This window comes from Arachis hypogaea, chromosome 4 (assembly GCF_003086295.3).
Source record: "Arachis hypogaea cultivar Tifrunner chromosome 4, arahy.Tifrunner.gnm2.J5K5, whole genome shotgun sequence".
Classification (NCBI taxonomy): Eukaryota; Viridiplantae; Streptophyta; class Magnoliopsida; order Fabales; family Fabaceae; genus Arachis; species Arachis hypogaea.
In genome coordinates, this window is record NC_092039.1 from 406,660 (window position 1) to 419,957 (window position 13,298).

A 13,298-nucleotide genomic window follows, 5' to 3' on the forward strand; every position below is an offset into this window, starting at 1 on the left:
AAATTTTATTATTTTATATTTTATTGTTTAAATTAGTTAGAAGTTTATAAAAGGCTTAGATGTGTCTTCATATTTATTTAAATTATTTGTAACGTATAAGAAAATGAAGCTTCATGTGTGTTTGTCGTATCTTGAGGAGCCACGTGTAGCGTGGGTCCACGTCAACGTGCCGGCAAGGAAGAATCCATGTCAGCAATTAAGCATCATTCATCAAACATTCATACGATACGCTCCACAACAGGCACGCTTCCAGTTTCTCTCTCTAAAAATAAGTTCCCTCTCTAAAAGTAATCAGTAATCATCATTCATCACATCTCTCTCTTCTCTCTCTAAATCGGGTTCGGTGCTGCACGTTTACATTCATAACATCCCTAATTCACCGAATTCCGATCGGTCTTCCGAGACCGGCAACAACTTTCCTCTTTTAATTTCCCAATTCTAAGGAAACACTCTTCAATTTTCTCGAGAAAATTATTTAGGGTTACGCAGGCACGCGCGCGCGCAATCCTCTAGAGAGAGAGAGAGAGAGAGAGAGAGAGAGAGAGAGAAATTCAATAATATAGAATGAGCTTTCAGGATATCGAGGCCGGCCGGCCGTTCGCTTCCCGCCGAGGCCACATCAACGGCAAGCAAGATCCCACGCAGGCGGTGGCTGCCGGAATTTTCCAGATCAACACCGCGGTCTCCACCTTCCAGAGGCTTGTCAACACCCTAGGAACCCCCAAAGACACCCCCGAGCTCCGGGAGAAGCTGTGAGATCACGTTCCCCTCTTTCTCCCTCTTATGTGCCTTGACTGTTTTGGTTTGAATTTTTTGTGGTTGTAGTTTGTTTTTTGATTGGATTTGTGTTTTGTATGATGCTTTTGAGATAACAATTGGATCGAGGTTTGCGTTTCTTACGGCGTTATTGACGTTGCAGGCACAAGACAAGGCTGCACATTGGACAATTGGTGAAGGACACGTCAGCGAAGCTTAAACAAGCTAGTGAAATTGATCACCAATCTAATATCAATGTAAGATTTTACCTCAATTGCATGTGCAGAGAAGGTTAATTGTTATGATCTATGGAATTGTTATCATGAGTCTCTCCGGAAATTGTGTTTTTTGTTTCCCAGATTGTTTTGGGGGATGGTTTCGCTGGGATTCGTTTTTGAATGAATGTTTTTGCTGGACATGTTTGGGATAGTTTTAGTTATAATTATATGTTAAATGTATTGGTTGATATGACCCTGAGTTCTCTTACATTGACCAGAATAAAATAAAAGAGGCATTTAAGGTCTTTATTGTGTGTGTTTGCAGGCAAACAAGAAGATAGCAGATGCTAAACTCGCGAAAGATTTTCAGGCCGTGTTGAAAGAATTTCAGAAGGCACAGCGACTTGCGGCAGAGAGGGAAACAGCTTACACCCCATTTGTTCCACAAGCAGCTCCATCCAGGTGACCAGTCAACCATTAGTGGAATCTTACAGTGGAAGACTGTGCTTATTTGTGTGGCTTAATGCTTATGTTGATACGATTTTATATATTGAACTCATTCTTAAAGAAGAATATGTTACTATTGGTGATCAATTTTGCTTCTCTACTGGCTGCCATCGATGCACATAACACTTATTATTTGGGCTTTTCTTTTTGCAGCTATACACCTAATGAATCAGATGCTCATTCTGGTAAGACTCCAGAACAGCGTGCCCTTCTTGTGGAATCCAGAAGGTAAATTTTTGTATATTACATGAAACTAAAATACAATTGATAGTGAAAAGCACATTCTTTTTTTTTTTTTTCCCTTTTTTCTTCTGGTGCTGTGGAGGAATTTACATTATAAATGACAAGACTATGTGGGAATTTGATGAAAATCTGTAAACTTTAACATGAATAATGTATATCAGATTACTTCTTAAATGTAACCTATTTGTCATCGGAAATTATGCTATAATCACGTTGATGCTAAAATGCATCTTTTTTCTTTGTTATTTTCCTCTTCCTATCCCCGACCTCTCTCTCTCTCTCTGTGGCTCTGTGCGAAGAGTTGATGAATCACTGGCAAGGTTCTGCTACAAGTTGTAAAATTTGTTGAAAAACTTTTTTGGTGATTTAGTGTTGATAGAAGGCTGCCCCTTTGAAAATGAGTTAATATACATATTAGTTAAAGAAAATCTGCTAATGCTTTCATCCCCTAAGTAAAAATATGTTGTAAGATTTAATTATTCCGAAATTCTAATCTGTAATTAATTGAAACACTCTGAATTTCAATGATACATATAATGAATGGCCAAGGTACCAAATGGAAGTACTAACTTGTTATAACATGTTTGATTTTAGGGTTGAAGGTATTAGCAAATTCTTTTAGGTTGTGTTTGGAAGGGAGATAGAGACCGAGAGACTAAGACTAAATTAAGTCTTTGTATTGTGTTTGATGTAGAATATGCTGGATTGAGTTATATCTAAGTATCATGTTTGATTTAAGATAAATATGAAGATTGAGGGATGGATTGAAATTTGAAAAGTTTGAGAGTATTTTTTGAAAGAAACGTTATTAAAGTTTCAGTTTCAGTGCCAGAAATTTAATCCCCTCTGTCTCCACTTTCTAAAGGTACTGAATGGACTGAAATTTTGTGACCCAAGATTGGAATTTTAGTTTTAGTCTTTGACCACTAAATACAATACTGAGTTTCAGTCTTCTAGTTTCAGTTCCAGTCTCTAGAAACAAACACTACCATAGGAACTAATATTGAATTCCAATTTTCTCATGGACCAAAATGGTATTTTGACATTTTTAGATTTGACATGATGTGATATTTAGTATCTCGGCTATTGCATTATCTTGCTGCAGGCAGGAGGTCTTGTTTTTAGATAATGAGATTGCCTTCAATGAGGCTATCATTGAAGAAAGAGAGCAAGGCATTCAAGAAATTCAGCAGCAAATTGGTGAAGTAAATGAAATTTTTAAAGATCTTGCTGTGCTTGTGCATGAACAGGGAGCTATGATTGGTAACTTTCACTTCTATTCTAATTGAGTACATCTGTCTTAATCCCAAGTTTTTTATTTGTCCGGAACTTCTCATGTGATCTGATGCCAAGAATTTATATTTTTTTAGATGATATTGGGTCCAACATTGAGCATTCCCATGCAACAACTGCACAAGCAAGATCGCAACTTGCTAAAGCTTCAAAGACTCAAAGATCAAATTCTTCTTTGGTAATATACATTGTGTAATATTTCGTTTAAGATTTCACCTCTCACGTGTAGTTTTAGATGTTGGATTTCCTCAATAAATTTATATGGCCGTGGAGTTCATATTATATAATTTTAGTGATGAAAGATCTTGGCTTTTAGAATTGTCATTATACATGGGCTTTGGTTGCATGGTTGGTTTAGTTTGCATAATGCATTACTTTCTGCTGTCCATAATACGTCCCCCCCCCCCCCCCTCTCTCTCTCTCTCTCTCTCTCTCTCTTTTTCCTTTTTTATTTTCTTTTCCTCCTATAAACCTTCATGTATATGTCTTAGGTAATCTCATACTTTGTTTTGATCTTTCTTTTACAGACATGCTTGCTTTTGGTGATATTTGGAATTGTGCTTCTAATCGTCATCGTTGTTCTGGCTGCTTAGTCAAAGATTATCAGTTCTGTTAACGATCAATGATATAAACTGAGCCATTGAAGTGCAGCTAGGATCTTCCATGCTGATGATCTCTCTGAGGTGATTTTCCCCTGATCTTGTCAATGACTGGGATTTCTCTCGTCTGGTTTCAGTTCATAATTTGACACAAGTACATCGTGATTTTGTCTTTGGGGTTTGTGTTGTTGTCTGTGTTGGTTTTAGTGGTTTTATGGATGCATCACAACGTACTTCTCGTCTATTTTCTCTTTTTGTTTCCTTAATAAAAGAAATATTAATTCTTTTGGGTTTTCCTTTACCTGTAAATGCAGCACCTATTGCTAAAATTTTAGCAATACCTTAATTCAGTGTAACCTTATATATTGAGTCTCTTTTCACAAATTTGGAGCTTAGATTTCTTGTGCTTGGTTTGACTGCTGTATATAAGGAAAATGGATGTATTCCTGAGAGTTTAATTGATAATTGGTGTTTATTTCTCATTAATCTTGATACTTTTTTGCATTATTAACTGTTAAGGCAAGAAAGAAGTCATAGACAATTGCCATTTATACTTTTAGTATTTTGATTTTATTTTTTATTTTTTGGCAACAAAAAGTAACAAAAAAGATAAGTATGGTATGAGGTTTAATCAATAGTTCAGAAAGTGTGACATTCTCGGAACATAAAAACTAAAATGCTCGAATTGCAATTACCTTCGATGTTTGCTATTGTACAAGCGGTTCATAGACGGCTATGAAAATTATGTGAATAGTCTTTGAGTAGTGTTAGGGATTCAATGGCTTAAACGTACAAACCAACTAGGGATAATAAACATCTCATATTATAAAAAGCTAATTTTGGATTCACCAAAGTTTGAACTCTTGACCTTCCAGATCTACAACTCTAATACCATGTCCTGAAACCACTCATCCCAAAAGCATAATCTAATAGGACAATGTAACATTAATAATCATATCTCTAATACTTTCTAAACTTTCATTGTACACATTGTACGCTTAGGTCATTGGCTCCTTATACTTTCTCATAGTCTTTAGTTATTTAGTTTTTTGTTATACCCAACATTAAAACTAACTTTGGATAACCAATAAGAACTAGTTAAATGGATTTAATTTAATGTGTTTTTTAAGCAAGCATTAGAAAAGTATTTAAGCTAATTTGTAAGTTTAGGTGGATTGCTTGACAATTCCTCGTTCTCGTCGTCTTAAAGACTTACAGTATAAACAAGTTTGAGAATTAAACAATTGAAGTCTAGTCCAAATAATAATAATAATAAACGTATATTTTTTGTCTTCTAAAACTATTGAAAATTTTCAAAAATATTTTTTATGTTTTGATTGTTTTAACTTTATCCTTATCGTTTCAAACAGTGGTAATTTTCAATTTGGTTTTTAGATTTCTGCATGTGAATCAAATTAGTTTTTTATTTTCTATCTTCTCTAAATGATAAAGTTGGTCTTTGAAATTAAATTTTGTAATTTTTTGTTAAGTTTTTATTTCAATTATCGTTAATACCATCTTGGTATGTATTGTTAAGTGTTGACTTAACATATGAGACATGAACACCACAAGTTTATGTTTAGAATGGTGTTCTAATTTGGTGATTTAGCTCATTTCAATATAGAAGAAGCAAAAAGCTTGTTCTTGTGAAATTCTACTTGTATCCTACTTATACATAAGCATGCATGTGTCGTATAATAACTTATTTACTTTGAGACCAGCATATAATAGCTTAGTAGTTAGCACAAGGAGTAAGTATTGTTTTGGTCCCTAATGTTTAGGGTCAGAATCGAAACCGTCTTTAACGTAAATTTTTATTTAGAATCGTCCTTAAACGTCCAGTATAGGTTGATTGGATGTGTGAAGTGTTATATGAATCCAGTATAGGTTGCTCCCATTTGGTAGTGTTTCTAGTAGTTAGAAAATGTTGTATCATACTTTCAAAGTCCCTAGTTTTGGAGAATCAATGGTTATTGACAATTTGGCTGTTCCAAGACTTGTATTTTAGAGTAGGAATGTCTTGAATTAATATTTCTGTTTTGAATAAGGCTTGTTCAAACAGTTTTATTATTGAGAAAAGGTTCAACTACATTTTGTGTTTGTTTAACCTTTGCAAGGAAATAAAAATTTGCTGATACCCCTTATCTTTTCTTTCTTTTTCTATATATAATAAGATGATAATTATACTTTGCTAAAGATGTAACACCTAGCTTTCAATAAGTTTATTTTAAAAATTGTTCCCTTGAATTAAACTTTAAACTCACAAATTTCATTTTACAGTGATGTTTATGTTGAGATCTGAAGAAAATGTCTAGGGCAAACTGAATTTCCTATGAATATGGAACAGGTATTTTCAAGTATGTCATGCATCAGAATCCGCTAGGTGGATAGCTTCAAATTCACCATCCAGTGTATTCCCAAAACCATAAACATAAAAGCCGAGTACTATGTTCACATCTCACCTATCTCATAATGAAGAAGAAAATAAAAAAAGATAAGAAGACTCTATAAACAAAACTCTCCTAATTAAATCATAAAAAAATGCTATTTGGACACCAAATATAAAAGTTATGCCAATTAATGTTTACCCTATTTTTCTCGATTGCCTTATTTGATTAGGATTTCTTTAATGAAAGACAATTGGTATTTGATTCTTAAGCCGACTTTGTTACCTTTTATTGAAATAATGTAGAAGCATATTTGGTTCGGAAACAATCCATTATTTATTATTTAACTAAATAGAAATAGGAAATTACCAAACAAGAAAATCATCATATCCATGATACTTAGGGATTTCTAAACAAAAAAATAAAATCAAATTCACAATCTTTAATTTGTAGCTCCTCACTGGAGAAAGAAAAAAAAAAGTCCTTATTATTATTTTTTTTTTTTGGATAAACTTTTAAAAAATGCATCCAATAGATTTAAATAAAAAAGTAAAATATAAAAAGTATAAAAAATACTTCAAAAAGATAGTATTTATTTGAAAAACAAATAAAAAATATACACATTAAATATTTTCATCCTTAAATTTTGATTTTATATTAATTTTTTTATTTTATTTCTAGTGAATGATTGAAAATCTTAATATATATATATATAAACAAGTCTAGAGATCAAATTGTTTTTTTTTATTTTGGCATACTTTCTAAATGATTATGCAAATATTGCTAAAAAAGTTGAATCAAATGCATATTATTTGCCACTCATAAATACAACTATGCTACGTGTAAAAATAATCAACTATTAAATCAATTACTCAGATAATAAAATACATATTGAAATACAAAATATACATTAAAAATTAATTAAATAATACATATATTTATACATAAATACATAATAACTAATTTTTAATGTATAAATAATATTTTTGTAAATATTTTTTTAGCCATCCTCTTAGGGAAGCTGCGATGGTAGATGCTGACCTAATAACGGTTACCATGCTACAGTTACAATTTGGGCCTTCTCTGCTAACAGCAACAGGCACTTGTGGATCATTCCCCACTTTTGATAAGGGTTCTGAATCTGATATTATGTCAAAACTAAAACCCCATTGTGAGCTTTATCCAAGTTTCTCCATATCCAATGAGTCCACTTGGTAGCACCATTCTGCTTGCTTCTCTGATTTGACCATCTTGCCTTGTCCATAGATGATCAAACCTTCGGCTATGTCTTTTCCTGTTAGGATTTGGATCCTCTAAAGTTTGAATTTCACTTTAGAGAGTAAAGTGTGATTTTCTACCTTTGAATAATTTCTCTTTCATATTTATTTTTAGCCCCACCTATGAAATCAATAGTGAGAGATCACACTTTACTCTCTAAAGTGAAATTCAAACTTTAGAGGATCCAAATTATTCCTATTAAATGTTACTTCAAAATAAGTACACAATATATTTGAAAGAAAAATAGAAAACAAGCGGGGCTAGCCCATCCACGAAAGTACAAGAGGAAGAACTTAACAAAAGACTAAAACACAACACAGATGCATGGTACTCATGTCATGCTTGCCCTTATTTACTTACTTTTATTCTTTTTAATTTTTTTTTGAACATCCGTAATTGAATAATTATGCACCTCCTTGACTTTGACTAATATTCAACCTGCTTATTATGCCTCTTAACAACCTATTTTACATGTCAAGTGTGTTAGCAATCTTATTTATGAATATGAACAGAAAACTACCCCCATCTTTGGTGTGATTACAACTTCCATTCAGCTGCATTTGCGTGACAGGTATAGCCTTTTCCTCAAGTGAATTCATCCTCCTGACCTATCATAAATGTAATATTTGCTACATCACAATAAGACTCAAATGAAGTAAATAAAATAAAGTACATAAAAAATCCACATCATTTTGTTTTTCGGCAAAAAATATTACGGCAATGCCAATGAGATCCCATTTGACTTACGAAATGTGATTCTCTTGAACGGCCACATGTCTACCTTGGATCATGGCACTGGACACTAGATATTCAGCCTTCTTAGTCTGTAACACAAATAGCTATCAAGGATGATAACCATGAAATTATAATCAAATGAATCGATAATACTTTTATTATTGCTTCAGTACCATATTACTGCTATTTCTGTAACTATAATTATATATCTCAACATTGCATATCGACCAGGAATCAGAGACTATCTAAACCCAATGATATAGATTTGGCCCAGTTAGAATGAGAGAAGGTCAACAAATTTGGTAATCCATCAGTTAAGGCGCTATTGTGCAAATGCAAAAGCTAGTAAGTTGGCCAATGGCTTATGTATGTCATGCACAAACAAAAATCAAATGCTGTAGTTAGATATGTGATATTTCATTCTTGCAAAATATTTCTTCTGTACCAAAATGAAACTCAGATGGTAGTTGAAATGTTAGTCAAAGAATACATATTACATTTGTTAGCAAATGGGGCAATTAGATGTATCAGTACAATAATGATAAATAACCACAAAATAAAATGGATCTAGAAGAGAGATACAGCTATTGGGAAACACAGACGTAATTATCATTGTACTATTTTAAATGGGTTACACCAAATAGCAGTTAGCAGGCAAGTTTATTAAACTGGCATTAATATTCGGGATGTCAACTACAAGTAGAATTCTGTCAAAACACATACCGGCTGGATATCATAGAAATCTTTTGTACAGCCTCCTAACTTTCTTGTGTTGTGCCCGTATTCAGATCAAATCGACAGATCCTGATGAATTTATCATCCGGAAAAATACCCTTTGTCATCATTTCGCGATATAGGTTATGTGCCTGATCTGTCAATCCATGCATACGATACCAAGCAATCAGCACAGTATAAGTTACAACATCGGGTTTAACTGCATCTTTGTTCATTTTATCAAACAGCCAGGAGGCCAAATCTATTCGGTTTGACTTGCAACATCCATCAATCAAACACGTATATGTAATTACATTTGGCCAACAGCCCTCCCTCGACATTTCCTCAAATATTGCCCAGGCCTTTTTCAGTTCTCCAGCATCAGAAAAGCCAGCTATTAAAGATGTATATGTAATCACATCCAGACATAAACCTCTTTCTTTCATTTCATTAAAAATGGCATAAGCTCCATCCATTTTACCACTACGGCAAAATATGTTAATAAGAATCGTGTATGTGATGTTGTTGAAAGCGATCCCTACCTTTACCATTCTTGTGAATAACATCACAGACTTTCTAAAATTCAACTGTTTGAAAAAGCCTGATATAAGAGTACTATAATTAACAACTCCGGGAACTGTATTCCTTTTGAGCATTCTTGGCAAGAGCTCCAATGCCCTTTCTGGATAACTTTCTTTGCAAAGCCTGTACATTATTGCATTATATGAATGTGAGTTCAGGGTAACACCATGATCTGATAATTCCTCCAACAGTTTTAATGCTTCTTCCAAGCGTCCATCCCTGCAATATCCATTAAGAACATAATTGCAAGCGATGGTATCCGGCGAGATACCATCTCGAAGCATGATATTAAAAACTTCAAATGCCTTATCATAGTGTCCCAGTTTGTAGAATCCTCTAATTAGAAAGCGGAAACCAAAAGTAGTATGAACCAAATTATTTATAATCATCTCCTGCAAAAGCTTGGTGGCTGAATTCTTATCACCATCCATACAAAATCCATCTATTAAAGTTTCATACACAGTTTGATCATATTCACAACCAGAAGCACCAATTCGATTGAAAACATCTATTGCACATTCCATCAGCCCACGCTTGCAAAGACCATGAATGAGGGAAGTGTAGATAACAACAGATGGTTTTATTTGGTAGCGTTCCATTTCCTCCATCAAGTCGAGACTTTTCTCAACATCGCCTTCCTTGCAGAGTGCATCAATTAAAATGCTGTAGCTATAAGCATCAGGCACTACTCTAGAGATCTTCATTTTTTCTAGAACCTCAAAAGCTTTCTGAACTGCACCTCTTATACAGAAACCACGAATTATAGCATTAAAACAATGGCTATTGAGAGGCTTGTTTCTATACGACAAATTGCAAATTAACTTGAAGGCAACATCAAGAGAACCAACTTTACAAAGTCCATGAATATAAGATCTATATGTCACAACAGTTGGCCTTTGCCCACTACTATATATTTTTCCTAAAATCTCGGTAGCCCGTCTAATATTTACATCCCATCCAGGACCACCTCTACAATAAAAGTTCATCATAATTGTATAGGTGTAGATATTTGGTGATGGACCAGAGTCTTTCAATTCTTCAAAAAATGGCCTTACAAAATCCACTCTATTTGCTTCAACCAAGCATTTCAGTAAGAAATTGCAAGACATTATATCACTTTGAAGCCCAACATGCTTAGCATTCACAAACACATTGAAAGCATTTTCAAGCATAGAATTTGATGCAAATACTTTCATGAGCACATCAAACACGATAGCTGATCTTTCCAAATGGTGGGGTGAATCTAGCAAAGCCGAAAACAATTCAAATGTGTCGTACTCAGACTCATTGCAGAACTCAACAATATCCCTAAGCAAAGTAAACACCTCCAAACGCATCCCAGCCAGAGCAAATATGTGAATGATAATCCTAAAACAGTTGATTGAATGAGAAAACCCATGGCTCTCAACCCAACTCCCAAACCTTTTTTCCCTCGCAACCCTAAAATTCAAGGACTTAAACACCTTACCCACTAAAGGAAACAATTCGCTCCCTGTTGTGGGAACACGGGGAACTGAACGGGTTACCCCAAAATCCACCACAGCATTGGGCTCAAATTTTGGACTTTCATCAAACACTTGGTCTTCCAACATCAATGCCCCGGATGCAGAATTATACAACCTCGATAAACATCGCTGTCCGGGGTGCAGTTTGCTTCGGAGAAAAATACATCCTTTTAAACATGTTAACGACATCAACATACACCCATCAGAACCCAACTCTCGCCATCAAGGAAATACAGAACAGCCCGGAACAAGAAAATAAAATAATAACAAGCACAGACTAATGGAGATATGAATTCGAACGAACCTTGAAGGGTTCACGTCGAGGTATCGGAGTAGAATCAGGGGAAATGAAAGAAGAACTCTCCAACCATGTGGGCACAAGGGTTTATCGACGGAGTTGTGAAGTTGAAGCGTATAAGTGAGAGCATGTATGTTGTAGAAGTGATTGCTGAGAACGGAGATTTTAACACGAAGGCTTTTGTGGCCACAGTTGGAGAAGAAGAAGCGTGTGACAGTATTGTGGAGTTGGAACTGCTCTAACAAAACTCATAGTCATGTTCAAACTTCAAACCACAAGCAGTTAAACAGTGAAACATATTGGTGGCAAAACAACATTCAACATAATAACATAGACATTAAATCTCCAACATACAAATTAAAATAAAACGAAAAAGAAAAGTTTCCAACAAAACAACATAACAAATCTTGGTCAACGATCATAGCTTTGTTTAAAATGGGCGTATTCCATATCCCATGCTCACTCATACAGGGCACAAAGAGTAAAGAAACTACAAAACAAGGCACTCACTCCTAATTCAATCATTCAGACCAACTTTACCCTCATTCTTACATGCATAAACTAAAAACGGCATGTGGAGCCCTTTCGTTCAATTTACATTTCACCTAAACTCTCGAATATCAAGCAACACATTCAGGTAAAAAGTGCTGCTTGCTTCGGAAAATGACCTTATATATGCATGGTTGTTGATGGGATTAGCAAACTCAATCGTCATCAATAATTAAAAGCATAGTTATCAAAACCGAACTGGGAATCGACCCGATCACACAACCGGGTCAACCAGTGAAATATTGGTTGAACTGGTTGACCCGGTCACAACTAAATATAAATATAAAATTACAAAAAAAAGAAGCTTAAAATTAAAAATTCAAAAGCATGCCTTCACAAACACATTAATAACAATCAAGTATAAAAATTCTGAGGAAAAAAACAGAAATATAAATCAATAAATTAATGATTAACAAACTCAAAAAAACTAAATTCAACTAATTATACCAAATCAATACTGCCTATGTAAGAATCAAATCTATTCTTAAGGCAACAAATTCAGCTCATTGATAATTTTCAACAACAAAAAATTTAACTCCAAAGATGATTTACAGCCAAAAAAATTGGCTAAGTGATCATTTGAGCAAGTCAGCAACAAATTCAACTCTGATGATTTTCATCAACAACAAAAAATATTAGCTCTTTCAGCAACAAATTCAACAAATCCTAGTTCAGTCACGATTTACAGCAACTTTTAGATCAGCAACAAGGCAAATTAATTGATTAGCAATTCAGCGACATGGAAAAATACAGGGAGACGGGGAAATATGGAAAAGAAAGAACAGGGTAAGCGATGATGCAGGGACTCACCAACGTTCCACGGTCCACGGTCCACGGCGCATTGGCGATGGCGAGGATCCGAAGGCGACGAAGCAAGCGACAACCCCACGAGTTGCTTCTGCCGCCGGCGAAGAGGAGCCCAGGGAAGGCGGCGAGACGTTGAGACGCCGGCGACGAGACAGACGAACGACGAGATACCAGCAGTGAGACTGAGAGGCAGAATCGAGCAGAGACAACAACGGGCGCTGCAGTGCAGGCAGCAACAACCACGGACGACGAGCAGCAACAAACACGCACAGCTCGAGCACTCACTGGCGGAGGGAGCCGCGGCGAGACGCGAGCAGCCCGCAGCGAGCGTGCGGTGGTGACGGTGAACAGAGAGAGAGAGAGAGAGAGAGAGAGAGAGAGAGAGAGAGAGAGATGGGGCTGGGGTGGGTAGCTTCAGAGCTAGGGTGGTGTGGCGCTTGTGAGAGTGAGAGAGAATTAGAGTGGGGGTGAGGGTAGGTAACTTCAGAACTAGGGTTTTTCTTTTCTTTTCTGTTTTTTTCAACAATAAACTATTATTTGTACAAACTACAAAAAAAAAATTAAGACAAATTCTAGGTATAGATGGAGTAACAAATCTACATGTATAGATTATTGCTGACACATCTTTGGATAGACAAGTATTTTTGAGAAGAGATGCAGGTTGTATGTCATTTTCAACCGAACACGTGTTTGGTAAAAAAATTTGCATGAGATATATAATTATCAGCTCTAATTACTGATTTCGTTTAAGTTAAAAAGTCTTTTTTTTTTACTGGCTGTTTTGTGTTTTTAAATTTTTGAAAGTATATAAAAACTAAGTTGTTATA

The 13,298-nt window shown here is 35.0% G+C and overlaps 2 protein-coding genes across 18 annotated transcripts; one reads left to right on the plus strand and one right to left on the minus strand.

The window, feature by feature from the left end:
* The first annotated feature begins 202 nt into the window (after positions 1-202).
* On the plus strand, positions 203-4,102 carry LOC112795543 (syntaxin-22). Its single transcript, XM_025837504.3, has 7 exons — positions 203-752; positions 920-1,013; positions 1,300-1,436; positions 1,635-1,709; positions 2,830-2,987; positions 3,095-3,195; positions 3,545-4,102. Exons 1-7 carry the CDS (start codon positions 565-567, stop codon positions 3,608-3,610), a joined length of 819 nt encoding a protein of 272 aa, XP_025693289.1. The 5' UTR covers positions 203-564; the 3' UTR covers positions 3,611-4,102.
* A 2,790-nt stretch (positions 4,103-6,892) lies between these two features.
* On the minus strand, positions 6,893-13,045 carry LOC112795544 (uncharacterized). Of its 17 annotated transcripts, none has more exons than XR_011880556.1 (5): positions 12,475-13,045; positions 11,122-11,348; positions 8,029-8,105; positions 7,802-7,889; positions 6,893-7,297 (listed from the first exon to the last, which is right to left on the minus strand). XR_011880556.1 is itself a non-coding variant. In XM_025837512.3 (5 exons), the coding sequence occupies exon 2, from the start codon at positions 11,010-11,012 to the stop codon at positions 8,775-8,777; it is 2,238 nt and encodes a 745-aa protein (XP_025693297.1). In that variant the 5' UTR covers positions 11,013-11,348; positions 12,475-12,992; the 3' UTR covers positions 6,893-7,454; positions 7,802-7,884; positions 8,029-8,105; positions 8,740-8,774. The 17 variants fall into 17 exon arrangements, 9 of the variants coding, with proteins under 9 accessions (XP_025693297.1, XP_025693299.1, XP_025693294.1 ...); XR_011880552.1 differs by having other exon boundaries at positions 6,893-7,454; XR_011880557.1 differs by having other exon boundaries at positions 6,893-7,454; positions 7,802-7,884; positions 8,029-8,120.
* Positions 13,046-13,298: the final 253 nt, after the last annotated feature.

Bases quoted from the DNA above. Each gene is read 5' to 3' on its own strand.
- LOC112795543 (XM_025837504.3), top strand. From the start codon at position 565: ATGAGCTTTCAGGATATCGAGGCCGGCCGGCCGTTCGCTTCCCGCCGA. The intron at 1,014-1,299 runs GTAAGATTTTAC...GTGTGTTTGCAG, and splicing joins ATCACCAATCTAATATCAAT to GCAAACAAGAAGATAGCAGA. The intron at 2,988-3,094 runs GTAACTTTCACT...ATATTTTTTTAG, and splicing joins TGAACAGGGAGCTATGATTG to ATGATATTGGGTCCAACATT.
- LOC112795544 (XM_025837512.3), bottom strand. From the start codon at position 11,012: ATGTTGATGTCGTTAACATGTTTAAAAGGATGTATTTTTCTCCGAAGC.